General features: G+C 38.2%; 2 protein-coding genes across 6 annotated transcripts in view; one reads left to right on the plus strand and one right to left on the minus strand.

Moving 5' to 3' along the window:
* GDAP2 (ganglioside induced differentiation associated protein 2) overlaps window positions 1-24,344 on the minus strand; it is a 62,000-nt gene extending 37,656 nt beyond the window's left edge. The window contains exons 1-6 of one of the 2 annotated variants that reach the window (XM_031012852.3): window positions 24,109-24,344; window positions 14,844-15,086; window positions 13,261-13,400; window positions 7,202-7,355; window positions 6,677-6,765; window positions 1,227-1,303 (exon numbers count right to left, since the gene is read on the minus strand). In XM_031012852.3, the coding sequence (XP_030868712.1) occupies window positions 1,227-1,303; window positions 6,677-6,765; window positions 7,202-7,355; window positions 13,261-13,400; window positions 14,844-15,019 (636 nt within the window). In that variant the 5' untranslated portion in view covers window positions 15,020-15,086; window positions 24,109-24,344. Of the gene's footprint in view, window positions 1-1,226; window positions 1,304-6,676; window positions 6,766-7,201; window positions 7,356-13,260; window positions 13,401-14,843; window positions 15,087-24,004 lie in introns of both variants that reach the window. The other variant, XM_063695926.1, reaches the window with a different exon arrangement.
* WDR3 (WD repeat domain 3) overlaps window positions 24,109-27,897 on the plus strand; it is a 30,619-nt gene continuing 26,830 nt past the window's right edge. Inside the window, exon 1 of one of the 4 annotated variants that reach the window (XM_004026433.5) lies at window positions 24,109-24,443. The gene's annotated coding sequence lies outside the window, so the exon portion shown is untranslated. Of the gene's footprint in view, window positions 24,777-25,625; window positions 25,737-27,897 lie in introns of those variants that run through there. The other 3 variants (XM_019020916.4, XM_031012859.3, XM_055376918.2) reach the window with 3 other exon arrangements.

The following is a 27,897-nucleotide window of genomic DNA, read 5'->3' on the forward strand; positions in this document are numbered from 1 at the left end:
GATGTGACACAAGGCCTCGAATGATCTTATCCTTATCTAACTTTCATTTTCGCCACTCTCAGCCTCACATTTTATGCAACAGCAATACTAAACACTTGATGCTATGTCTTATTTCTATGCCTTTGCTCAGGCTTGTATGACCGCTGTCACTTGCCTCTTTCCCTTGGCAAATCTTATGTACCTTTTACAATTATTTCAACTTATGTATCACTTCCTATGGGAAGCATTTCCTAACCCCGTGCCAGGCTAAAGTTATGTCCTATCCTTCCCATACCTCCATTAATGCACTTATCACAATTATCTGAATTTATCTGAATTATCTATTTCCACAAAAGGATAAAGGCTCCTTGAGGAAACAACCATGATTTTTTCACTGGTGTATTCCCAGGACCCAATATAGCAAACCTGTTGCATGCTAACACTCAGTAAAAGATCACTGGAAGATTCTATGTATAAATAAACCAGATGAAACAAGAGATAAAGTAAATGTGCCTTTTTTCAGCAAATTCAAAAGTACATATATATGTTATATATGTAGCTATATATGCCTTGAATAGATACTTCACTAATAGATAGCTAATACGAATGTATTAGCTTATTTTATTATCAAGAAAAACCTGATAGAGGTACCATCACTATTTCTATTTTACTGAAGCAGAGAGGTTAACTTGCTCAATAATACAAAACTTGGAAATATTGGAAGCTGAATTAGACAAAGCACTCTAAAATAAAGTGTAATGAGATAAGAATAAACTGATTTTCTAAAATGGTTTGAAATTAAGTTGAAATATATTAAACCTAACTACATATAACAAAACATATAAACCTCACAGTGCCAGCCACTAGACTAGGCTGTGACCTGGTCAGGCAGACACCAAAGCTTTTCTGGCACAGTAGTTTTCCAGTTACGCTCCCCAAACACGCAGTGCTTAGAAGGTGTTGCTTTGAGAGCTAACACAGGGGCCAAGCAGAACAACTCCACTTCGTACGATTTCACTTACAGCAACAACAGTTATAAAAAATATGAACGAAATGCTCCTTCTTGACTTATTTTTAGTTTCCAATATAGTCTTTTTCAATGAATGAATGTAAGACCCACTGTCAAATACATACATAGATCATTAGGATTTGTCTGCTGGAAACTCAGTAAATATATAGTGATAAGCCAAAGGCAAATGCTTAAAGATAGAAATAAGATTTAAATAATGTAACAGTTAGCAAAATACCTCTTCAAGATCAGAGACAGCAAATACTACTTTTTCAATGGTTTCCCCATGAATCTCTAGGAATCTCCTTACAGTGCCTAAGGAAAAGAATAGAAAGATTACTCAATAAATAAAAAATTACTTATACATAAAGAAAAATCAAGCTCTTCAATGTTTTATTTTTGTAATGGATCACTTCTCACTTCATTCAGGACTCTGCTTAGTAATACCCTATCAGTGAAGCCTGCCCAGACTACTTGTATAAAAATTCTGATTTGCTTTCCTCCAGAGCAACTGTGATAGACATTTTATGAAGTTACTTGTGTATTGTTATCCTCCCTGCCCTCTCCGCCTCATTCACTAGAATGAAAGCTCCATAAAGAAGATGCTTTATTGTATTTATTGCTCTATTTCCAATGCCAAGAACAGTGACTGGCCGTAGAAGATGCTGACTCCATACAATTCTCTTTTATCCAGTATATTCTTCTTATTCCCTGGGGCCTCTCTCTTGGGCCAGAATGATCTAGCACAAGTGTCTTTCCATTCATTCAGTTACAGTATTAGATATCCTACCCAGTCCTTCAGACCCTGACAAAACTCCACAAAACCAAAGCTCAATTATTTTTTTCTTAATTTCTATGTTATCCTAATTCTTCTTTATCAACTTCTAATAACAAGACCTACTGGCCTTTACTTCAGTTCTTAACTCATTGGATCTCTCCCTAGCTTTAGCTCTTAACACACATGCCCTCATCTTTTAAAAATGTTGTCCTCCAGGGTTCTGCCTTCAATATTTTCTATTTTTTTGATATACTTATTCTCCTTAGCTCACTGATGTGCTGGATAGGTATTACCTCAAACGCTGATGGCTCCCAAATCTTTATATTCTTTATTCTGAGGAAAAGTCCCAAATTACCTGATGCCTATTGGGTATATCTGCTTAGATAACTCACAGAGACCTTAAATTCAATGTAGCCAAACCTGACCCCAACAGGTCCAAATCCTGACTGCCATCTTTTTCCGAACAAACCTGGTCCTTTTTACCTACATTCCTTATTTTGGTTACATATCAACATCCAACCAATCATCCAAGCTAGAATCCTGAATTGTCTTTGATGCTTCCTTTACCTCTTCCTTCATGCTGCATTTTCAAATAGTTCCCATGACTTTTAATTCTATTGCTAATATTTCTAACATTTATTCCTTTCTTTTGGCTGCTTTCAGGTTCTCAAGGCTCACACAGACTTTGGTAATAAGCTCTTAACTGCTCTCCTTGCATCTTTTTTCCGCAAGTCTACATACTCACTGTTGCCTGAGTTATCTTCTCATGTTACCCTTTTTAATAAACACTGGTGATGCGCTGCACTACTTACAGGTTAAGATTCAAAAACCCTAGCATGACTCTCTATACTCCAACCCCAACTGTCCACCTTCCCCCACTCAGCTCTTTAGTCCTATTTTCAATTATTCCTCCCACATCTTATGCTTTAGCCAAATCTACTTTGCTGTATTCAAAACATACCACTTACTTTTATGATGCCCTGCCTCTGCTTGCATGCCAACCTTTGACTAGAGTACCACTCATCCACCATTCTCTTCTTTTGGTGAACTCCTACTCATTTTTCAAGACCCAGCCAAGAGCCATCTCCACCCTTCCTTGTGCCCCTCCTAGAATCTTTTGAACACCCTTCCTTTTAAGAATTTCTCACATTTTATAGCTAGACTAAGCTTTTTGAAGACCAAGTATATTTTATATTAATATTACTTTAATTTGGGGCCTAGCACATCTTACGGATGTGATATGCAATCATTCAAAAGTAACTAGTAACTGAATTAACAATTTATGGCTCAGTTACATATTGCCTGCTTTGTTCAACACTGTATCTCAAGAACCTAACAGAGCAAACCTATTTGTTAAAGGACTAAACAAACTCATAACTCTCCTCCTGTTAGATGACAAATTTGCTTTTTATTTTTTCCTCTATTCTGCTTTAATGCTTTTTCAAAAACGAACTTTCTAAAAAAGATTTTCAGCAGGATATGGAGGCTCATGGCTATAATCCCAGCACTTTGGGAGGTGAGGGCAAGACGATTACTTCAGCCTGAGTTCAAGACTAGTTTGGGCAACATACCGAGACCCTGTGTTTACCAAATTTTTTAAAAAAAATTAGCTAGGTATGGTGGTGCATGCCTGTAGTCCTAGCTACCTGGTGGGCTAATGAGGGAGGATCACTTGAGCCCAGGAGGTTGAGGCTGCATTGAGCTGTGTTTGCCCCACTGCACTGCAGCCTGGGCGACAGTGTATGACTCTATCTCAAAAAAAAAAAAAAAAATACATAAAGATTTTCTGTTTCCTATTTATTTGACACCAAGTTGTAATGTTCATGCATAATAGTTTCCCAGAATATAATTATATTATTTCCTTTGGAAGATAAAATACAATAACAAATAGCAACCAAATTGAATTCTCTCAGTGGAATTCATTTAGAAAATTAACTCTGCAAAAGCAGTGAAGAAGACTAATGTCATGACTCTAAGGTTTTAGTACTAAAGGCCAGGCCACGCTCTTCCTTTCAAAGTTTCATCTGTGCACTATACTCTGCAACCAATCACAATGTCCTGTGCTTAAATACCTAGTGAATACCCTATAATTTGTAAGAATGACATCTAGGACATTATAATTCCCCATCTGGAAACACCACGAGAACAAACACTTTCATCTTATTTCTCACCACTGTAGTATTTTGTATACAGCACATAGTAGTCACATAAATTTTTGTTGGATGAATAAATAACCTGATAAATTTATTTCAATGCAGATATTTCTTTAGGCTTTTTCTGGAGAAAAACAAACTGCACATGAACTAAGAAAAAAAAAAAGCACGTGTCTTAATATATCTATCAAAAACATATTACTTAGGCTTCAAATGAAATAAATTTTGATAATAGTTTAATAAGAAAGCTTTTGATACTAAGGACTTTGAGTTATATCATTAGATTTGTTCTTGGCCCATATATGTTACAAAAGTGTACAAGCCATTTGTTTTCCAAATGCTTGATAAAGTATTCAAGCAAAAGGCATCATCTTCTGTGTATGTGTTTGAATGAGATGCTACAGTTTTGCCACTAGATTTAAGGCCTAATAAGTCAAATGTGCCCACTTTTTAAGAGCTGTACATTTCCTTTTTGCTAATTATATTTCTAGAAACTGCTTCATCAAAGTCCCTTATACCCATTATTGATCTTTATCTGCTGTTACTCTCAAAGTTGACCTCTTTTATAGTACTGTATCAAGTGATTTGTCTGGGGCCACAGAGCTAGAGTTGGACTGGTAGAATTAGAACTAAAAACCAGTTTTCTTAACCCCCTATTCAGAACCTTTTCTACAAAATAATGCTGCCTCTTTAAAATAGAATCCTTATGATTACCTTAATAAAAAATAGATATATAAAAGAAGCTATGAGATGATACGACAAGGACTAAGTAAAATCAGAGAATGCAGAGACCAGCCAAAAGCCTTGTCAGGAGCAATTATATCAAGGGAGGAATTTTGCTTTGGTTAGGTACCATTTAGAAGATAGGCATGTAATAACATAGTAGTCTTCCACTGAAGCAGTTCTAACTCAAGCATAATGAATCATCTAGTATAACAGACAGGTTACTAGACCTGGGAGTCAGAAGGTCTGGATATATGCTCCAAGTCTGCATAACCCTTACAACAGGAGAAATTTCTGAGACCTTTTATTTGTACAACGGACACCACACTACCTAAAACACAGGGTTGTTAAGTAAGTGGAATTTACTTGTCCCTTTTAAAAATATATATTTCTTGAGCAAGTACCATGTCAAGCATTCAAGATAAAAAGATAAGATCCCTGCCCCTCAAGCTCAGTCTAATGTAATGTATATAAGCTTAATTATAAAATATACAAATTTACTATAAAATCCTTGAGCAGTTAGAATATTGGTTTTTAAAATAGGTTATAATTAAATAAGACTAAGACTGAACAGATACTCCCCTAAACTCCAGGCTACATAATAATAATTTATACATTCAAATATCTTTTTGGTATTTGTGGATATAAGGCTTTCAGCTCTTCGACTTTAAATTCTAGAGATAACAGGGGGTCTTAAAGATCATTTAGTATAGTTCGTCTCTGAAATGAGAAGTGTTTTCTATAATAGCTGCAACAGATGGTCCTGTAACCTCCACATGAATGTTCCTAGTGACAAGACGTTCGCTAAAATACTTTTCTGTTACAGTTAGTACTACTTCAAATGGGACCAACATTTTCTTCCTTATAACTTGGTCTTAGACCTTGCCTTGTACAGTTGGAGTTCTTATCTACAATCCTGATGAGGATCTGTAAACTTCCTGAAATAACATGCAAATTCTGTATTTATGCACATTTTTCTTGACAAAGGGTCCATAGTGTTCTTTCACCAGATGCTCATCGTAGTTTATGACAATACCCCAAAGAACTGCTGCTTGAAAAATGTAGCACAGAATAAGTCCAAATGAGATTCCTTCAGATATTTGAAGATGGACATTATATTTGCTAAAAGCAAGCTCTTCTTTAGAAGAAACACCACTACTGTTTCAAACTGTTTGTCCTCCTATTTGTCAGTGTCTCATGCAATATGACACACAGAAATATATATAACACTCAAGATGTGGTCTAAATCTGCATATATACAGTGAGATCATGGACTCTCTTTAGCTGAATGCCATATTTTTATGTCACATACCGACATTTGGCTCATATTGACTGAGCCCAGTCTTTTGAAAACCTAAATGCAGAATTTGACATTCAAATAGCATGTGTGAATGTGTCTATTTAAACTGCCAAGTGTTATACAAATAAGATATCATGAAATCTGACTGCATTTGTTACAGACTGTTAAGATTATTCTAAATTCTGATTTAACTACTCAATGCATTAGCCATACTTTCTAACTTAGCATCACTTTCAAATTCAAGAGGCTAGCTGCTCTGAATCTATTCTGGTTTTGGGGGCTGTCCAATTCAAATCTCATTCTTTGCTCAATTAAATTCTGTTAAATTAAAAAAATTAATAGGCAAGTCTTCTGACCCGTTATTCAAATGGATAAAAATGTCAACCTGAAAAAGTAAATTGAGAGCTCTGCAACTTGCCAATAAAAACGTCCCTCCAGGGAGCCACAATCACTTAATCAATGAATATTCTTTGGCTGTAACTATTTAATGATAAAAAAAAAAAACACTTTTTTTTTTTTTTGAGATGAGGTCTCACTATATGTTGCTCGGGCTGGAGTGCAGTGGCTATTCATAGATGCAATCACAGCTCACTGCAGCCTTAAACTTCTGGCCTCAAGTGATCCTCCTGCCTCAGCCTCCCAAGTTGCTGGAATTACAGGTATAAGCCACCATGCCCAGAATTTAAAAAATTTTTAAGATTCAATTCATGTACAGCATCTCTGATATTACTTACGAAGTGCTATGTGTGTTGCATCCTCTAAAGGATAACCACGTTTTGCAGAATTGATGACACAGAAGCCAACAGAAGACATTGACTGCTCTCTGCAACAAAGGGAAAACACAAAAATTGCACTAGAAATATCAGTAATACATACACAACACTACATAAGTAATTTCAAAATCTAGCTCAACTTCTCCTTTCCTCCCTCTTCAACAAATCTACTATAATAGCTAACCCAACTGTACTACTCAATAATTCTATTCATATACAATTTAATTGCACTCTTTGGAGGATATATATCTCACATAAAAACTGAATAAAAAATGGGAAAAGGTTAAATTCTCAAGTCACTCAAATCTATCCCATTTATCCTGCTAAGTTTGAAAAGATAATTCTATTGTCAGGGTCCTCCTAAATCACCTAAGTCCCTCAAAATTTGACTTCCACTGCTAGTGGAAGTTTTAAAGTTCCATCTTTAAAAACTGGGGCCTTTAACAATGTATGATATGCTATGTCCAGAAAATGAGTAGACCATACTTTGCTAGTTGCAGTACGTTTCTGTAGCAGCTATAAAGGGAACTCTCAGCTGCTGTGCGATAGCGGCTCTTATATTTAGGTCCCACTGTGTGAATGATGAACCGGGCAGCTAGATTGAATCCTTTTGTCAATTTTGCTTCACCTGTTCGGCACCCTGGAAACAATGGAAACACACATAAGTTTGGATGTGTTAGGAAAACAGAAACAAAAACAAATGAAAGCATGAAACAGAGAAAGTATTGAGAACTTTGAGAAATTTCAGTTAAAAATACAGACTGAACACAAGCATTTATCTCTGTTACTTCTGTTCCCAAAATGACAGGGAAGCAATACAATAGGTATAAGCACAGAGACAGATAAAGAGAATGAGTAAGACCATGAAGCAGATAAGCATCACCAAAATTTTGGAAGGTAGAATGTCAATTGACTAGTAACTGACTCAACAGAGCAGACAAACCTAATTGCTTGCAGAAATGAGATAACTAATACGAAGCAAGTTGATCTGTACTGAAAAGCAGTGTTGGATACAAGACAGACTGCTTTGATTCAAATCCTGAGTTCCTATCAAGACACTCTGGGCAGGGGCTTAGCCTTGTTACAACTCAATTTCCTATTTAAGAGGGATACTAGTAGTCCTTACTTCACAGGATTAAACGAGTTACTATATGCAAAGTGCATACATGCATAAGAAATTATTGTTATTATTACTAGAGAATGCTAAAAAGGCTCAGAAATTGGAGCCCTAAGTACTTGTAAAGGCTATGCTGTGAAGTGGGATGTGGTGCTAAAAAGAGGAGGTCCAGTTAAAAGTTTGTATAAAAACAGTCAAATCTGCAACAACCCCTCCCCCAGCCAGCACAGTAAGGTGATGATTTTTTTTTTTTTTACCACCAGAGCAGCAGGGAAGAAGTTTATTCTCTGGAGATGCTCAACTAGAGAGTTTCTGGATTCCAGAACCCCAGGCACAGCTGAAAAGAGGGGATTTAGTTAAAGTGTTATACTTAACAGTGAAAGGTCTAGCCCTCTGCCCCTAAATGGCTTTCAAAACAGACATCTAGGCTTACACTCCTGGAGGATTCCTTTCCAAGAAATTGAGAGGCTCAAACCTAAAGGACCTACAGATAACTGGGGAAAGTTCCCCAGTAAAATAACAGGCAGAAGTCCCGTTCTGTCATATGCTTCAAGACCCACCAGGCAATAACCGTTGCCCACTGCTATGAACGGAATGCTTGGGTTCTCTCAAAATTCATATGTTAAACCCTACCCCCTAATGTGATGGTATTAGGAGGTAGGGTCTTTGGGGGTAATTAGAATTAGATAAGCTCACGAGGGTAAAGCTTTCATGAATGAGATCTGAATCCTTGTAAGAGTCTCCAGAGAGTCTGCTCCCTCTCTCTGCCACGTGAAAATACAATGAAAACTCAGCAGTCTGCAGCCAGGAAGACAGCCCTTAGCAGAACTTGACCATGCTGGCACCCTGATCTTGGATTTCAGTCTCCAGAAATTTCTGTTCTTCCTAAGCCATTCAGCCTAGGATACTTTGTTATAGCAGCCTGAAATGACTTAGACACCCATGTGTACAAAGTTTCCCATGAACTTTTCAGTTCTTCCATCTTAAATCCAGCTAACACTTAAGGATCACCAGGAAGTGAGAAAAGCCTCTAACAAAAACGAAAAGGGGAGACTAAACACATGCTCAAGAAATAGACAACACAGGGGAAAAAAAACTTAAAATCAGAATGTCATAAAAACAAACTATTCAGAGAACAGGAAATGGCACTTATGTAACTGCTATAGCCAAGTGAAAAATATGACAGCAGAAATGAAAAGTTCAATAGAAGGGTTAAAACTAAACTTGAAGGAATCCAGAAAATAAAACAAAAATAAATTGAAAATAAGAGATAACAGATGAGAAAACTGAAGAATTAAACAAGAAAATACAACATCTAACAGGATTTCTTCAGAGAGAATAGAGAATACAGAAGGAAGGAAATTATTAATGAAATAAAACAAAAAAATTTCTCAGGATGGAAAGACATCAGTTTCTAGATTCAAAGAGCCCATAAAACACCCAAACCATATGAAGGCAAATCCCTGTAAAATTTAAGAGCACTAAGAAACAAAGATGAGATCAGAAGCTTTCCAGAAAGAAACCAGTAACATACAAACAATCAGGGATAAGAATAGCACAAGACTTCTCAACAGCACTAATCAAAGTAGAAAACAAAGGAGTAGTGCCTTCAAATTTCTAGAAAATGATTTCCAAACTAGAATTCTATTTCTAAGCAAATTACCAATTAAGTACGAAGGTGGAAGTAAAATCTCAGTAGTTTTACCCTATTGCATTCTTCTTTAAAATCTCCTGGTAGATTTACTCACAAAAATGAGAGATCCAATCCATCAAACAGAAAAAAGGATTTCCCAGGATGATGTTAAAAAAAAAGTTCCAGAACAGTAAGTGTGCAGCAGGCATAGAGAACAGTCTAGAGAGGAAAGGGAGGATGGAGGGTTCCAGGAGGGACCTTGGCAAGAAAAAGATGGAATGTAAGGGTCAAACTGTTATCTTCACTCCAATTAAGAGAGCCATCCTAATATGAGTAACAGTCCACTAACAGGTCTAACATGATACAACATTAAGCAGACAACACAACATCACCTATGAAATATTTTAGGCAAAACTTGACTCCATTAGACATAATGTCAAGTTTATAGGAAATACAAACTAAATGGCACCTCAAGTAAATCAGACAAATCTAGAAGGAGGAATACTGTGAAAAATAAGTGGCCTTGTTCAGTCAACAAGTCAGTGTCATAGACAGGGGACTGTGCTGGATTACAAAATACCACACACACAGAGACAAATTAATAAACATAACAAAAAGATGCAATGTCTGGTCCTGGATTGGATACTGGTTTGGATAAAATAGCTGCTGCAAAGGACATTTTTGGATCAGCTGGAAATTTTAAATATGGTCTGGGTAGTAGATGTTAATTTCAGAAATTAAAAGGTGGAATTCATTTGCTGAAGAACGCAAATTGCAGAATATGTACATGATTACCTTATTTTGAGAATAGCATACACATAATTATTTTGGTATCAAAAGATATAAGAATGTATGTATACATCCACACCCACATACAGGTTCAAACAACAAACCTCACATAGGTTTAGTTTCATAAAATTTCTAAATTCACAAAGTGAATATAAGACTGATTTTTTTTCAGGGAGGAAATTTGGGTACAATAAGCCAACCCTGCCTATTCTAATTTTAGTATTGATGCTTAGATACTAACTGAATTGACATATGGTTTTATGTATTTTCTTATCAAGGATTCTAGGAACACACCATGATTATCATTCTCCCTCTTCAATATGATCCTTTTTCAAGTATTTGAAAATAAGTACTGTTTCCCCCAAATATTCTCTTCTCTGTGCTAATCCTAGCTCTTTAAATAATGTGGTTTCCACAATGTTAGTAATTTTCTATTAGGGGTACCCCAACTTATAGTAGTAATAAAAGACATACAGTTCTTGTCCATATGGAGTTTACAGTTTAATGGGGATACAGTTATCACAAGACAATTTACAAGATTACAATTGTGATAAGCAAACAAGAGAGAAGTACTGCAGGCTGGCAGCACATACTATGGGTGGTCTGATCTATTCTGAAAAGAAATAGTGCTTTGAGGAAGAGATACAAGCCAAGACTTAAGAATAAGGGTTGACAACTGAGAGAAAGAACAACATCAAGTGCAAAACTGGAAAGGAGCTTGTGACAAGGTAGTGAGAAGAAATCAGTTTGGCTCAAGCATGGTAAGGAAGGGAAAAGGGGGCATGGGATAAGCCTGGAGAAAAGTAAGATCTTGCAAGGACATGGGGATCAGTTTAAGGAGTTTAGAATTTAAGTTTAATGAGAGGCCACTAAATAGTTTGAAGTAAACGAACAATAAGAAGGGGTTTACACTTACTGGTTGTGTGTGGACAATGGATTTAAGAAACGAAGAATGAATATAAGGAGACCAGCTGGGAGAGAGGATATGGCTGTAGTCTAGGCAGGGAATGATGGTTGCATATGCTAGCTGCTGGAGACAATGGTGACAGACAGAAATAGATTTAAGATTAATTTAGGGCATGATGATAGACTTCATGTGAGGGATAAGAAAAAGCGAAGTGTTAATCCTAAGGTTCCTTGAATGAAAAATGGAATGGGAGGCTGGGCATGGTGGCTTACGCCTGTAATCCCAGCACATTGGGAGGCCGAGGCAGGCAGATCACTTGAGGTCACGAGTTCAAGACCAGCCTGGCCAGCATGGTGAAACCCCATCTTCACTAAAAATACAAAAATCAGCCAGGTATGGTGGCACACACCTGTAGTCCCAGCTACTCGGGAAGGTGAGGCAGAAGAATCACTTGAACCTGGGAGGCGGAGGTTGCGGTGAGCCAAGATCACACCACTGCACTCTAGCCTGGGTGACAGAGCAAGACTCTGTCTCAGGAAAAAAAAAAAAAAGAAAGAAAAAGAAAAATGGAATGGAAAATAATGCCATTTTACGGAGACAGAAAGTGTTAATCAAATGATGTTTCCCCATCATTTTAAACTTACTGCAAAACTTTAATATTCATCTCTGTTAATTTTTTCATTTTTGGCTTATACTTCCAGTCACATGAAAATCTTTAGTCTATCATCCAGTATCTCCTGTTACTCTTTTCAGCTTTCTATCATCTACAAATTTGGAGAGTCATGCTTGTTTTTATTAAGTCATTAATAAAAATGTAAAAAGGGGATAGGATTAAGTATGCAGCCCTTTAGTAATAACCTGAAGGTTGGCACTGATTCATTAAGCAGACAACTGGGGCCTAATAACTAACACCTAATAACTAATACTTGTTGAACACTTAGGATGTGCTTAGCACTTAATGTCCATTATTTAATTTAGTCTTCAAGATATTAGTTTTTTCCATCTCCAAATATTTATTAAGCTCTTAGTATATGTCAGGAACTGAGGTAGGAACTACTATTACCATCCCCATCTTAGAGATGAGGAAGCTCAGACTCAGAGGTGAAGTAACCAGTCTTAAGTCACACAGTTAGTAAAGAGCAGAGTTATAACATGAATCTCAGCTTGGAGATGCTCAAACATGCAGTTTAACATTGAGGTTTTACTTGTATATTTGTGTTAAATTTTCTTATTTTCTTTATTATCCATAAGTCTAGCTTTAATGTGTATGTAAGCATACACACATGCCATTAGGAATTTTTCCAGACCAGCTTCTCTGTTCCTTTCAGCAAAGAACTTCTCTGTATTATCTTCAATATCCTTTCTAGTTTCTACATGTTCTTCATGGTATCTTGTTTTGCAGTTCAGTTACGGCCATTTCCCCCACTCTGTCCTTACAGTCAAAATTCAGTTTCTGGATCAAAAAATGCAATTCTTCCCATTCTATCCCTTCTTTCATAGAGCCAGCACTTATCAGTATTCCTGTTCAAGTTCTAATATTTTTATTAGGTTAGAAACCAGTTGTCAGTGTTAAATGATAGAAGGGAAGGAAAGCAAGATTTCATATAGGTTAACTTTGCTGTTTACATTTTAAGAAACATTGCTGTATTTCATAAATAGTTTTTATACAATGGGAAGATTGAATTTCACAGTATTTCATTTGGGCTCAAATAACAAAGGGATGCAAGCTCAGTAATTTAACAGTTTTTCAGTTCACGAGGATAGTCATCTCACAAAGCTTTTCTTGCATGTTTTGTGCAAGAAAATATGCAGCCAAGAAAATGCTACCAAAGACACAGCTACAGTGATTGCCATTTAAAATTCAGGACAGGACAAAGAAGTTCTACTGGTAGTAAATTCTCAGGACTCAGTTTTTAACACATTTCAAAATGTAATGAATTTTGTTAAAATGGAGCTTTCAAAAGCAGTTTTTATTTAGTTTTAACAAAAGAAAAACAGCTACATCTACAAAATTTTCCCACAAAACATGCCTCTTTAAGGTGGAGGACATCAAAATGAATGTTTCCTAAGCAATAATACACGAAAGAAAATTCACTCACCTTTAAGTTTCTGGAGATCTTCCTTCAAATCAGGCCCTGCAAGCATGAAGATACTTTCTGACACAGGATTCTTATCTGTGAGACTTTCATTGCTGGTATTCACAATGGCTGTACAGTTCAGTAATGCCACATCTCCTTTCCTGAAGAAACAATAAAGAACGAACAAGTGTGGGGAAAAAGAAGAAAAGAAACCTAGTTTCTAATTATTTCAAAACATTTTATCCTTGTCTTTTTCAAAATGTTGGTTTTGCTAGCTCACAAGCTAAGCAATAGTAGAAAAGAAATTTCTGACTTAAAAAACAATGGCATCTTAGATCTTTAATGCAATTGTTATAACCCTGAAACTCACAAAACCATCATGTTTAGAAATAGCAGCATTATTTATTATGGCCAGAGAGTGGAAACAATCCAAATATCCATCAACTAACGAACTGATAAATGTGGTATATCCATACAATGGAATATTATTCAATCCTAATAAAGAACGAAGTACTGGCCGGGCACGGTGGCTCATGCCTGTAATTCCAGCACTTTGGGAGGCCGAGGCAGATGGATCATGAGGTCAGGAAATCAAGACCATTCTGGCTGACACGGTGAAATCCCGTCTTTATTAAAAATACAAAAAATTAGCTGGGCATGGTGGCAGGCGCCTGTAGTCCCAGCTACTCAAGAGGCTGAGGCAGGAGAATGGTGTGAACCTGGGAGGCGGAGCTTGCAGTGAGCCGAGATCATGCCACTGCACTCCAGCCTGGGCAACAGAGCAAGACTCCTCAAAAAAAAAAAAAAAGAATAAAGTATTGATTTGTACTATAATATAGGTGAACCTTGAAAACATTATGCTAAGTCACTGAGAAACACAAATTTTATTGTATTCATTCCATTTATATGAAATGTTCAGAATTGGCAAATCTGTAGAGACAAGAAAGTAGATTAGTGGTTGCCCAGAGGGATTAAGGAAAAATGGGGAGTGACTGCTAATGGGGCTTTGGGCTGATGAAAATGTTCTAAAATTGACTGTGGTGAGGGTTATGCAACTCTATGAATATATTAAAAATCACTAGATTGTGCAATTTGAATTGATGAATTATATTGTATATGAATAGTATTTCAGTAAAGCAGTTTTTTAAAGCAATGAACTACTACTGATACACACAACACAGATGAACTTAAATCCATCATTCTGCTGAAAACAGACCAAAAAGCACACAATTCAATTTAAATAAAACCCTAGAAAATGACAACTAACCTACAGTGACAAGAAGATCAGTGGTTGCTTGGGGATGGGGAGGGAGGGAAGGGCAGGAAGGAGGAATTACAAAGGAACAGAAAAAAAAACTTTTGGAGGTGACAGGTATATTCACTATCTTGACTGTGGTAATGGCTTCAAGGATGTATTAACAGAAGTCAAAACTTATATTGTATACTTTAAATATGTAGCTTATTAAATGTCAATTATACCTCAATAAAGTCATATACGTATATGCAAAGCTGTATTTCAACAATGCTAGGGCTTTAAAAAAGAGGTTAGAATAAATTATGAGAAAGTGTTATCTCCTCATGATATGATGTAAACCAAAAATTACCAAAGAACCACTTTTCCATTGACGTCCTTATTATAAAGAAAAGGTGATCGAACAGTGTCTTCCTGAAATATTTCAGCTGTAGTATCAGAGGAATTTAATTCATCTTGGCATGAGTCACCCCAGCTTGGTAGTGTATCCACATCCACAAACTGGGAAGGTGCACCTAAGGGATCCATGGAATGGGAACTTTGATTTCTCTTTTCCCAAAATCCTCAGCAATTCAATATTCACTGGAGACTTTAGCTTAAGAGAAAAGAAAGAATCACTTTAATAGAGAAGCACAGATATTACTTGAATTCTATTAAAGCAGTAAACAAAATTCCACTGTGAAATATCCCAATAGTATATTGTGTGATTATAGTCACTTAAAAAGTCCATTAAAAACAATGGACAACAAAGAATTGCTACAGCATTTCTAAAACAGGATTAAAGAGTGATTATTTAAGCATAAATTCTTTTCAAAGAATTACAGCCATTAAAATAATCACAGGCCCACCAATTCTACTTTCCAGAAACAGGGCTATTCATTCAACATTCACTGAGTGCCTACTATTGAAAAAACAAAAAGTAATAGATGCTGCAAGAGATACAAAGATAAACCATATGTATAATTTAAAGTCTGATGATAATGTAGAGGATGTACTGAGTAAGACAAAATGAAAAGCTGGGAGGTTACTGCAATCAAGTAGTAAGAGATGATAAAGGTTTCAACTAGGAAAGGAGATACAGAAGGAGGCAAACATTTAAGAGGCAAAATACAAAGGAAGGATGAACAGGAGTTGACAATTTACAGGATATGGTGTGTGAGACAGTGATATGGTAGGTGGCTGGTGGTACTGAAATACAAACATTAGAAGAGGAGGGTGTTGGAAGACACACAGTGTCAAGTACTAGAGAGAAGTAATGGGAAATTCTTTGTTGCTAGAGAAAAGGAGAATCAATTTGCCTATGAGTCAAACATCTATTTCAGTAAAATGGTATATTCATTCATCAAATAAATCTTTGTATTGTGTCACTGCACTGCAGCCTGGGCAACAAGAGCAAAACTCCGTCTAAAAAAAAAATATTTGCAAGCATCTATTATGTGTTAGATACTATTCTAGGCACTGGGCACACACTGGTGAATAAGAGCAAGTCCCTGCCCTTCAGGAGCATATGCTTCCATGGAGAAGACAGAAGATGACAAATGATAAAGAAACAAGCAGGTATCTAACAGAATGACTAGAGAAGTAAGCATTATGAGCGAACAGGTAACATCTCAGTAGAAAGATACAATGAGAGAGCAACCACATGAAGCTCTGGGAGATGTTTCAGGCAAAGGAAATGGCAAGTGCAAAGGCCAAATAGGCAGGAAGGATCTTGGTATATTACAGGAGGAGCAAGGAGGCCAGTTTAGGAAAAGCAGAATAAGCTAGGTAATGAGTGGTAGGTGATGAGGTTGGTAAGAGAGGGAAAGACCAGAGGATACTGTTTGTAAACTATGGTAAGAAGTTTGGATCTTATTCTAAATGTGAGGGATGCTATTAGAGGATCTTGATCATGGTAATGATTAAATATAAATAATATTTGAAAAGAATACTGTAGCTACAATGAAACTGAGACGGGGCAAGAGTAGATGCAGAGATCAATAGAAAATGACTGCAATAATTTAGGTGAGATGGTAGTGATGAGAAATGTTAGATTTGGAATGTATTTTGAAGGTGGTGTCAACAAGACTTAAGAATATAGACAGTAGGGAGAAAGAGCAGAACCAAAGATAACTTCTGGATTACTTGCTTACACAATTGAGTAAATGTTATGCTATTTACCGAGAAGGGAAAAATTGGAGTAGGTTGTAGGGTAGAGTGATAACCAATGGTTTTTTTTTTCTTATGTCTTTTTGGGTGTGCTACATTTGAGATGCTCATTCTATGACCAAGTGTTTATGTCAAACATGCAAATTGGTTATATGAGGCTAGAGCTCACAGAAGATGGGGCTAAAGATATAAACTTGGAATTCTCAGCACATGGATGGTATTTAAAGCTATGGAAACTGGACAAGATAGCCTAGAGAGTAAATGCAAATAGAGAAAACAGATCCAAGGACTGAGTCCTACAACAAAACTTAGAGGCTGGAAAGAGGACAAGTCAGAAAGTGAGAGAGAGAAGGAATGCTAAGAAAGGAAGGTAAACCAGGGAAGCATGGTGACCTAAAAGCCAAGTGAAGAAAACATTTCAAGCAATACTTGAGAGGTATCAGTTAAATGATACTGAAAGGTTGAGTAACGGGATTAATATCAGGGGAACATGCCCCCGATAATTCAATATTATTTAATGTAGGTTCTTTTCTATTTCCCTAAGTGTTGGCTGGTCTGAGAAATAAAGGGAAAGAGTACAAAAGAGAGAAATTTTAAAGCTGGGTGTCCAGGGGAGACATCACATGTTGGCAGGTTCCATGATGCCCCCCAAGCCACAAAACCAGCAAGTTTTTATTAGCAATTTTCAAAAGGGGAGGGATTGTACGAATAGGGTGTGGGTCACAGAGATCACATGCTTCAAGGGCAACAAAAGATCACAAGGCAGAAGGTCAGGGTGAAACTAGAATCACTAATGAACTTCCATGTCCCGCTGTGCACGCATTGTCAGGGTTCAAGAGCAGAGAACCGGTCTGACTAGAATTCGCCAGGCTGGAATTTCCTAATCCTAGCAAGCCTGGGGGCGTTGCAGGAGACTAGGGCATGTTTCATCCCTATCTACACCTGCATCAGGCAGACACTCCCAGGGTGGACATTTCAGAGGCCTCCCCTGGGAATGCATTCTTTTCCCAGGGCTGTTAATTATTAATATTCCTTACTGGGGAAAGAATTCAGTGATACTTCTCTTATCTGTTTTCGCTAATAAGAGAAATATGGCTCTGTCCTGCCCTGCCCACAGGCAGCCACACTTTAAGGTTATCTCCCTTGTTCCCTGAACATCGCTGTTATCCTGTTCTTTTTTCAAGGTGCCCAGATTTCATATTGTTTAAACACACATGCTCTACAAACAATATGTGCAGTTAACGCAATCATCACAGGGTCCTGAGGCGACATACATCCTCAGCTTATGAAGATGACAGGATTAAGAGATTAAAGACAGGCACAGGAAATCACAAGAGTATTGATTGGGGAAGTGATAAATGTCCATGAAATCTTCACAATTTATGTTCAGAGACTGCAGTAAAGACAGGCATAAGAAATTATAAAAGTATTAATTTGGGAAACTAATAAATGTCCATGAAATCCTCACAATTTATGTTCTTCTGCCATGGCTTCAGCTGGTCCCTCCGTTTGGGGTCCCTGACTTCCCACAACACTAAGAACTGATTAACGGGTTTGGTAAGTTGGAGGTTGTTGGTAACATGAAATAAATAAGGGCAGACAGATGATCAGGGAAAGGAAGTTGGCATGTGAACTTTCTCCCCCCCAAATAAATGTGCAGTTTAATGAGATATTATGAAGGGAACACCCCTAGAACCACCACCAAAGTCAGGAGATAGAACTGTGCAGGCACCCAGAAGTACCTCCATGTGATCTGTCATGATCTCAACCCCTTCCTGTCCCCCAAAGTAACTACTATCAGAACTTTTAATCTTTTTCTTATATATTCATATAGCCTTTTCACCTAAGTGTGCATCCCTAGAAACCACAGTTTAATATTAGCCATTTAAGACATTTTAATGTATATCTTAAATCTCTTTTAATCTACAAGTCCCCCATCCAACCTTTCCTTTTCTGTAAAATTTATCTGCTGAAACTGTAGTGTCCCACAGTCTGGATATTGTTGCTTGCATATTCATGCATAGTTCAATAAGTTTCTCTGTTATTTGAAAATTTCTTGTTAGTAGTCAGTTCTGGCAAGATTATATGAGATGGTGTATCTTTCATCAGGAGGCACATAATTTCGAGTCTCTCTTCTTTTCTCTTAGTTCTTTCTCTTTTTTAACTTTTAGGTTCAGAGGTACATGTGCAGGTTAGTTATGTAGGTAAATTGCATGTCACAGGGGTCTGGTGTACAGATTATTGCATCTCCCCAGTAATAAGCATAGTACCTGATGGGTAGTTTTTTGATCCTTTCCCTCTTCCCACCTTTCATCCTCAAGTAGGTCCTAGTGTCTGTTGTTCCCTTCTTTGTGTCCATGTGTTCTCATTGTGTAGCTCCCACTTATAAGTGAGACCATAGGTAGGTGGTTTTCTGTTCCTGCATTAGTTTGCTTAGGATAATGGCCTCCAGCTCCATCTATGTTGCTGCAAAGGACATGATCTCATAAAGTTTTTTGAGAAGTTTTGCAGTATGGTTTTCATGTTTGTTGTCAAAGAAAACAAGCATGCCCTTCCATAATACATTCCGTGATGTTTCCTGCTGAGAGACATGGGATGCTAATTGGAACAAAACATGGATCTAGTGAAATATGCTAATTCCTAAATCAACACTGTGGAACAGGAAATGTGATCATTTATATAACAATTTCAGAAAGGCCTTGTAGGTTACACAATGATAAATTTGTATGAGAAGACTATTCTTATTTGACACTAAATACACCTTTAAAATTACTTTGAAATAAAGAAATTAATTTTACCTAAAAGCTGGTGTTTAGTCCATCAAATTGGTCTTTCCACAAGTTTTGTTGATCTGTTCATAAGTATTCAGACTTGAAATAGACAAGCTGAACAGAGGACAAATGAAGACTATATACTCTTCTATCACGGTTAAATTGCCTCATGCTCAATGGAATGACGCTTGACAAAAGTTCATAATTTCAAAAAATTACCTGCAGATTTTTTATGACAATGAGTCATTGTCATAAAAAAGTTCTTAACTATAATCTAAAAATAAATCCATTAAACACAAACACAGTTTTCAGTTTGTAAACTTGAATGCCGACTTTCAGGACAAAATTGCTTTTTTAAGATAACTTTTCTTTCTGACTCTAAGTAATACATGCTTACAGAACATTTGAAAAATACCAAATCGGTTGGACATGGTGGCTCACACCTGTAATCCCAGCAGTTTGGGAGGCTGAGGCAGGGAGATCACTTGAGCCCAGGAGTTCAAGACCAGCTTGGGCAACATAGTGAGACCCCATTTTTACAAGAATACAAAAAACTAGCCAGGTGTGGTGGCATGCGTCTGTAGTCCCAGCTACTCAGGTGGCTGAAGTAGGAGGATTGCTTGAGCCCAGGAGGCAGAGATTGCAGTGAGCTGAGATCACACCACTGCACTCCAGCATGGGTGACAGAGCAAAACCCTATCTCAAAAAAGAAACAAAACAAAAAGAAGGAAAAGAAACCAAAATTAAGGGGGAGGAAAAAATTCCTCAACTTTTGATGTAGTTACTACCTTTTTCTGTGATAGGTAAAATCATACTGGTATAATTTTGAATCCAGTTTCTTTAGTATTTTAAGGTAAATATTTCCACACACAATTACACAGTGAGGCAGAGACAGTATGGTTCAATGTGAGAATTTGGACTCTGTTATCATAGGGTCTGAGTTTGGACCCAGGACCATCATCTAATAGTTGTGTTATCTTTGACTCTGAACCAGTTTTTTAATTTCTAAAATAAGGGTAATTCTCCTAAGATTATTGTGAGCATTAAATGAGATAACTGGTGTCAAAACTGCATAGGAGAACAATTACCTTAACTTCCCTCCAATTCAAAATCATTCACTGTTTCCAACTTCCAAGTGATGATTTGAGGGTATATTCCACACTTTTAAGCCCACCAAATCACCTTAATTTAAGCAATTTCCTTCATTTGACCATTTCTCCTCTTAAGAGTGTTACAACATAAATTCTCCTTTTACAATTACATCTTGGCTTTTTCCTTCCTCTCAATCCTCCTGTTCTCAAAAAGGTTTTCCTCCTTTATTTCTTCTACTTCATTTCTTCTTCAGAATATTAAACTCCTCTTTTTTTACTTGACTTTTTAAGAGTAATTTGTTTTGTAGCTCTACTTCCTCTTCGTACATTTGCTCAACCTACTGCAGTTTTGCTTCCGCTCTACAGCTATACTAAAACTGCTCTATTCAACAATAACTTCCCAAATGTCAAATCCAAGAATCCAATTTTATCCACATTTATTACTGATCATTTCCTCCTCAGAACTCTATTATCTTCTTTGACATTATACCCTGGTGGTTCTCCTATATCCCTGATCATACCTGGTCAGTAGAGTTTGTTGGATCCTTTTCCTAGCTTTTAAGTAATTGTGACCCACAAGATATTGGATGTTAAATAAGTAAAAGTAATGCTCATAGCTCTTATTGTAGGACAAAATTTAATGGCATTTTATGAAGTGTCACAGTATTTAACAGAGGTTGAATTCTTTTTCAACTCCATCTCTAAACAGAATTGATGTTTCTCACCAAAAAGAGGTTTGAATCTCTCCCTCCCCTAAACACACATACACCTTAGTAATACATACAGTAAATGGAGCCACAAACCCAAGCTAGGCAGAAAAACCTGATCCCTGAGAGAACAGTGGTTTTTAACATTCTCAAGGTCACAGGCCCCTTTGAGAATCACATGAAAGACACAGATCCTTTCACTCCCCAAAATATTTGTATATGAGCTCATACAAGTAGATTTGTAAATAAATTTGAATTAGAATCTCAGTGATAGAAGGCAAACAGATTGCTCAAGTGACAAAGGGAGGAGGAGAAGGCTCCTACACCCAGTAATCTATAGCCACAGCCAGAATTTTTGCTAACATTAAAGGAGAGCAAGACTGTCCACTGAAAATCAGTTGATCAGCTCTGTACTTTTAATAAGTTCATAAACAAACACTAAGCCCTAGTTAAAAAAAAAAAAAAAGGCTCTTGAAGCAAGACATTAATTTCCAAGGATCAAAAAGTCTACATGGGACAAACAGAAGATTCCATAATGAATCAAATCTATTTCCATATCCATATGATCTTCAGTACTTTAGTGAAGAGGACCTAAAGACAAAGATAACCCACTATGTATCTTTTATAATTCAAATGGTGCAGTGTAAACAGCTCTCATTACACTGTAACTTCTGTTTTTTTTTCCTCAAATCCTGTCATCTTTTAGTTTAAGAAGTCCTTTAAATACTGCTTAATATGAATAATTGGATTGGCTAGAGAGATCAGATTTTATTGTTCAAAACTGGGCAAAATTGGGCATAATACCTTGGATCACCATCTCAAAAAAACCTTTTTTTCTGGATAGAAAGAAAATGATATCATTTAAGAGAGAAAAATGGTAACTTTTAACCTGTTTACCTGTCTTTCAAAATGCTTACATTGATCAGACCAGCCTGGATAACAACAGTACAAAGAGAGCTGGTGCATGCACTTGACCGCCATTAATTACCGGGTTTACCATTCTTTATGACTTTGTATTTCAATATTTAACAGTTCAGAGTACATGAGGATATGTGTGCATACCATACTTAAGAATCATTTTATGCCACCATCCAACACCATACTTAAGAATCATTTTATGCCATCAGAAAGACATTTTTTAAAAAAGATTCTCAGATTGGAAGACTAACTGAAGTAGTCAAATATGTCAGCAATAAATACAGTATAACAAGAACATTCCTAAGCTTGTCAATGGCTTGGGTCAAATTTAACATCATAATTCAAAAGCACCCAAAGAACATATCCTAACAGTGAATTAGTAGTACCCCTTCACATTAAATGAACTGCACTATGTTTTAATTGTAAATATTGATATATTACGCATTTTGAAACTTAAATAAGGAAGTAGAGTTACATCCTTGAAACACTGTATAAGGAATTTTGTAAGATGCATTACCTTACCACTCACAGTTGCTCTGATACCAACTCTTATTAAAATCATTTTTTTCCATCTGTGGTTGTCCCATCCCATAATATTTAATAATATTAAGATAGTTTTTTAAGAAAAGGTAAAATCATGACTCATTCAAATATAAAACCAAACCCGTGTTCAAGATTTTATTTAACTCAAAATGGAACCAGGCAGAGAAGATAAAGAAAATCCCAGAATTAGACACCTTAGAGCAGGAATATTGAAATAAATGTGCAAAAGGAGGCAAAACTTCCACTGAACCTCTGAGAGAATTCGCATGTCTTGACAAAAATTATTTAGCATTGATGTCACTTACCTAGTTTACATAACTGAAAAATAGCTTTTTTAGAATTAGTTATTCCAAAGGGTGTTAAGATAGAATCTAAACTATGTAGTTTTCCATTGAAGCACACACTTCTCCCCATAATAATATAATGCACAGCACCTGTCAGGGATATTAACCATACATACCCACTCAAATGCTCCCTTTCCCACCAAGCTTATTAAAATAATAGTTTGTGGCCACAATTTCTTCCCTTCTCATTTATCCAATACACAGCAATCTTGTTTCAAAACTCCTATGCTGCTACAGCTGTCCACAGTCTCATCATACGCATTCTTTGCTATTGCAATTTTCTTGAATATGGAAGATTAGCTGAACATGCATTAAGCTCAGGAAACTCTAAAGAAAATCAGATAATGTAGACCAAAGTCTAATTTCTAGGCTGGCTGCAGATACCTTGTTCAAGAAGCGCCGGCAAGATCTTCTTTTGTACAGCTATGTTAGCTTTAATTTTGCACAGCTCTAGACATCAGAACTCATTTCTAAACACTTCTATGCAGCTCAAGAATAAAAGTAGCAGAAATGCAAGAGAGAAAAGCTAATTCCCACTTGGTGACAGAGCACTTAAGTCTCAGTGAGCAAACAAGGAGGAGTCAGCCTTGGTCACTTCCCCCTCAAGCGGCCAGAGAGCGGAAACACAAAGCCAGGCCAGTGTCACTCCAGGGATTGCGGGAACCTGACAACGCACCATCCTGGGCTCAGCGTCTACCCACCCCTCACCCGAGGTCCTCTCGGTTCCGTAGAATGTCCAGTCCACAGGAACGGCAACACGGACTTGTCTTTGGGACTACAACCAGCAAGAGCTCCCGCCTGCCCCATTTCACCTGCACCCTAGGGCGCCCGCCTCCTTGGCTACAGCACCACTGTTCCTAGTGCCCGCCGACTGCCCACCCTTTCACTTCTCGTAGAGACGGCGTCCCCGACAACGCCTCGGGAAAGAACCTAACCAACAGGCGAGGAAGTGGCGCCAGGCTCGTTCTTCCAGAGAAATGACAGAACTAACCCTCAGCCTGCAATCCTGACCAGGGCCGAGTCTCGGGCGCCTCGGACCGCGCCCCCGGCTCTCTCCGCCCCGCCTTCCCTCCCGGCCTCAGTCCCTCCTCTCACAGCACTCTGGCGGTCCCATCCGGGCGGCGGGCGGCACGGATCAGGCTCCTGGTAGAAGGCGGCCGAGCGACATCTCCGGCGACCCTCAGCAGGAGCGCGCCGGGTAAGGCGAGTCAAAGTCCCAGGAGACTGGAGTGACCAGCTGCAAATGCTCTGGGCTGCAAAACACCGGCTTCCGCTACTGGCCAGAGCTCACCAATCAGCGCCCGGCTTTCTCCGTCATTTCCTCCTAGAAGGCAAAGGGAACCTCTGGCGGAAGAGGCTTCCGGAACGGACCCGGAAGGGGCAGGTCTTGTGGGCGGGTCCAATCGGCTGGGAGCCTCGTGGAGGCTGAGGTGAGTCCTGGAGGTGCGCGGTTGGGGCGGAAAGCATTGTCTGCGGCTCCGATTTTGCAGATTCTGGCTGAGGCGTTCGTGATGTCAGCAGCAGCCGAGACGGGCGTGTTAAAGGCCGGTTGCTAGGGCTGGGGGAACTCAGGTGACTACGGGCGTCCCCACAGCAGTACTTGGAAGCCCCTCAACTACTCGGCGCGGTTGCGGGTGCTGAGCAGAGCTGCCTGACCGTGCGTGTGCACGGGCTTGCCTGAGGATGATATGACCGTGTGTTCGGTGTGTGGAACCCTCCGTCACCCTCCCCTGACCGAAGACTCGTTTAGGAATGTGTGGCAGGTCTGTTGACGCGGTCCAGGCCTTCAGTGCATCTTGGAAACATCGTTTTGGGGGCTGTAGGTTAGGAAGCGGAGATCATGGGGTCTCGGAAGAAGGTTTGGTCGTGAACTGTCAGAAAGGAGGCGAAAGCTGTGCACGTGGAACAAAGTGAACAGTGCAAGTTGTATGGGAGGTAGTTTAAATATCGAGGCGATGAAAAAAGGCTGCTAGAATTGGGCTTACTCGAAAGGAAGTGGGCCTCAGAAGATAATATTAGTTAAAAGAAGTAGAGGAGAACATGCATGTTATTCTAAGTAAAACGAATAATATGAAGAATACAAGGTCGCGGGACGAGGAAGGAAACTAGCCAGCCTGACAGGAAGGTTTATTCGAGAAATACGGAGGTTAGATAGGATGAGTTTTTGGAAATTGGCAAACGATTTAGCCTTTTCAAGGCTTTAGGATAGGGAAAGCTCATTTGAAAAGATTAGTTGGTAGTATTATGACGTTTAAATGAAAAGAGTGAAAAACATGGAGGCGGAGGTGCTAGGTGGAAAATCAGTGCAGTAATCCAGTGATAAAGAGCTGGAACTGAAAGTGCTGGAGAGAAAGGGATCCTGTTTCAGAGTAACAGTCAGGTGGAGTTGACTAAAGAGAAAGAGGCAAAGAGAAGCACTTTAGCATAGTGGTTAAAAGCAGAAATTTTGGAGTTAGACTGGCTGGATTGGGATCTGGCTTTGGCAATTAGCTGCTAAATGACTTTGGGTTAGCAATTTGCCATCTCTGGGTCTGAGTTCCTTGTCTGTAAAATAGAGATAGGAAGAGTGACTTCCCTTGTAGTGTTATTGTGGAGAATTTGTTTATTTATTTTTAGAGACAGAGTCTCACTGTCACCCAGGCTGGAGTGCAGTGGCGTGATCATAGCTCACTGCAACCTCGAACTTCTGGACTCAAGTGATCTTTCTGCCTCAGCCTCCCCGAGTGCGTCACCATGCCTGGTTAATTTTTTAAAAAATGTTTTGTAGAGATAGGGTCTTGCTATGTTGCCTATGTTGGTCTGAAACTCTTGACTCCTAGGCCTTGGCCTCCCAAAGTGCTGGCATTACAGGCATGAGCCACCACACCAGGTCCTTATGGATAATTTTTTTATGCTCATATTTACAATGTGCTAGAGGCTTTTCTAAGTGCTTTGCATATGTTAGCTCGGTTTCATTAATTGCCGTATGTAATTAAACAATTGCATAATGTTATCAGTTACTATAGCGTAAGCACTCTCTAAATCTTGGCTGCTATAATAATATTTTTTATTAATGATTCAAAGGTTATTAAATGGTTTTGAGCCTGAAGAGCTGGGAAAATTGTGTCTTAGTGTCAGAAAAAAAGAGGGGTACCAGAAGTAAGGTAGGCTTGGTTATAGACATGTTAAATGTGAAACTATAAGGTATTCAAGTGGAGATGTTCAGTAAATATTGGAAACTCTATAATTAGTATTCATGTAGGTGGACAGGACTGGAAATAGACAGATGGGAGTCCCTGGACCTAGGCATGCTATATGAATTCTCCAAGGAAAACACTGTAGAAGGAGGTGGTAGATGGCCAAAGACAGACGAACATAAGGAACAACTACAGAGTCTGGAGGAATAAGAGGAATTGGGAAAGAATTAATCAAATGGCCTAGGCTAAGAGCATTATCACCATGTTAATATTATCTTTCCTTGATTTTAAATTGGCTTTATGTTGGTTCCTGTGAGAGAAGCAATGAGGCCAGTAAGTAATTATTACCAGAAAATATTATCAGAGAGTTGAGATTGAATTTTTTTTTTGTTAGACTAAAACAGCATTTGATAATTAGAAAGACCCTGTAGAGTTAAGCCAACCAACCAAAGAAACAAAAAACAATAGCAAAAAGAAACAGCTCCTCATAAAAGACTGTAACTTCTTTATTTTTGTGTGTTTTAAGTTGCATGGGTGTTTTTTGGGGATACTTTTTACTCTTCCATGTAAAGAACAGATGGGACTGATTTGTTATCTCCTTCATTCACCTCTTGTCCCTTTCATAATAACCAGTGGATTATGGATTTTCAGTGAATTTAATAAAAGTGCAGAAATTATGGCATCTTTCAAAAAATGGTGTGCCAAGTTGCTCAGCCATTTTCTATGCCAAGGGTAAGTGGCTGCTCTGATTTTGAAATGAAGGACAGACTTTCATGTACTAGTAGTTCTCAAAGTGTGGTCCAAGAACTGCAATAGCAGCATCACTTGGAAACTTGTTAGAAATGAAAAATTCTAGGCCCTACCTCAGACTTATGAAATCAGAAACAGGTGCTGGGAGAAGAGATGAGATGGTGTTTTCTAGCAATATTTTCATAAGCCCTCCAGGTGATTTGGATGTATACTAGAGTTAGAGAACCACTGTACAAGAAGGTAAGTACCATGAGGTTAGGGATTTTGCCTTATTAATAGTGTATTTCCAGTGTCTAGAATGGTGCCTGTCTAATTGGTAGGTTTTCAATAGATATTCACTGAAAAATATGTTCAGTCTCAGACTGCCAATCTCTGTGTAAAAGCTTTGATGCTGGTTTAATGGGCAGAAGTAAATCAGTTTAGCTGCATTGAGCCTATAATGTCAGATATGCATGAGGTGGGCATGACAACGTGACTAATTTGGAACTTGAGGAATGAGGGATTCTATTGAGTCAACAGTGAATAAAAAATGATGTCCAGGTATTTTAGGTCAATGATTCATTTAGAGTAAATAAAGATTAAGAAGTCACAAGTTACATGCTTTTAATGACATGATCAACAGTTGGTGTTGTTCTGGCGCAGTGGCTCACACCTGTAATCCCAGCACTTTGGGAGGCCGTGGCAGATGGATTACTTGAGGTCAGGCATTCGAGACGAGCCTGGCCAATATGGTGAAACCCCATCTCTACTAAAAAAAAAAAAAAAAAAAAAAAAATTAGCCGGTACAGGCTGGCACATGCCTGTAGTCCCAGCTACTCGGGAGGCTGAGGCAGGAGAATCGCTTGAACCTAGGAGGTGGAGTCAGCTGTGAGCCAGGATCCCACCACTGCACTCCAGCCTGGGCAACAGAGTGAGACTCTGTCTCAAAAACAAAAAACAGTTGGTGTTTACTAACCTA

The sequence above is a fragment of the Gorilla gorilla genome, chromosome 1 (assembly GCF_029281585.2).
Source record: "Gorilla gorilla gorilla isolate KB3781 chromosome 1, NHGRI_mGorGor1-v2.1_pri, whole genome shotgun sequence".
Lineage (NCBI taxonomy): Eukaryota > Metazoa > Chordata > Mammalia > Primates > Hominidae > Gorilla > Gorilla gorilla.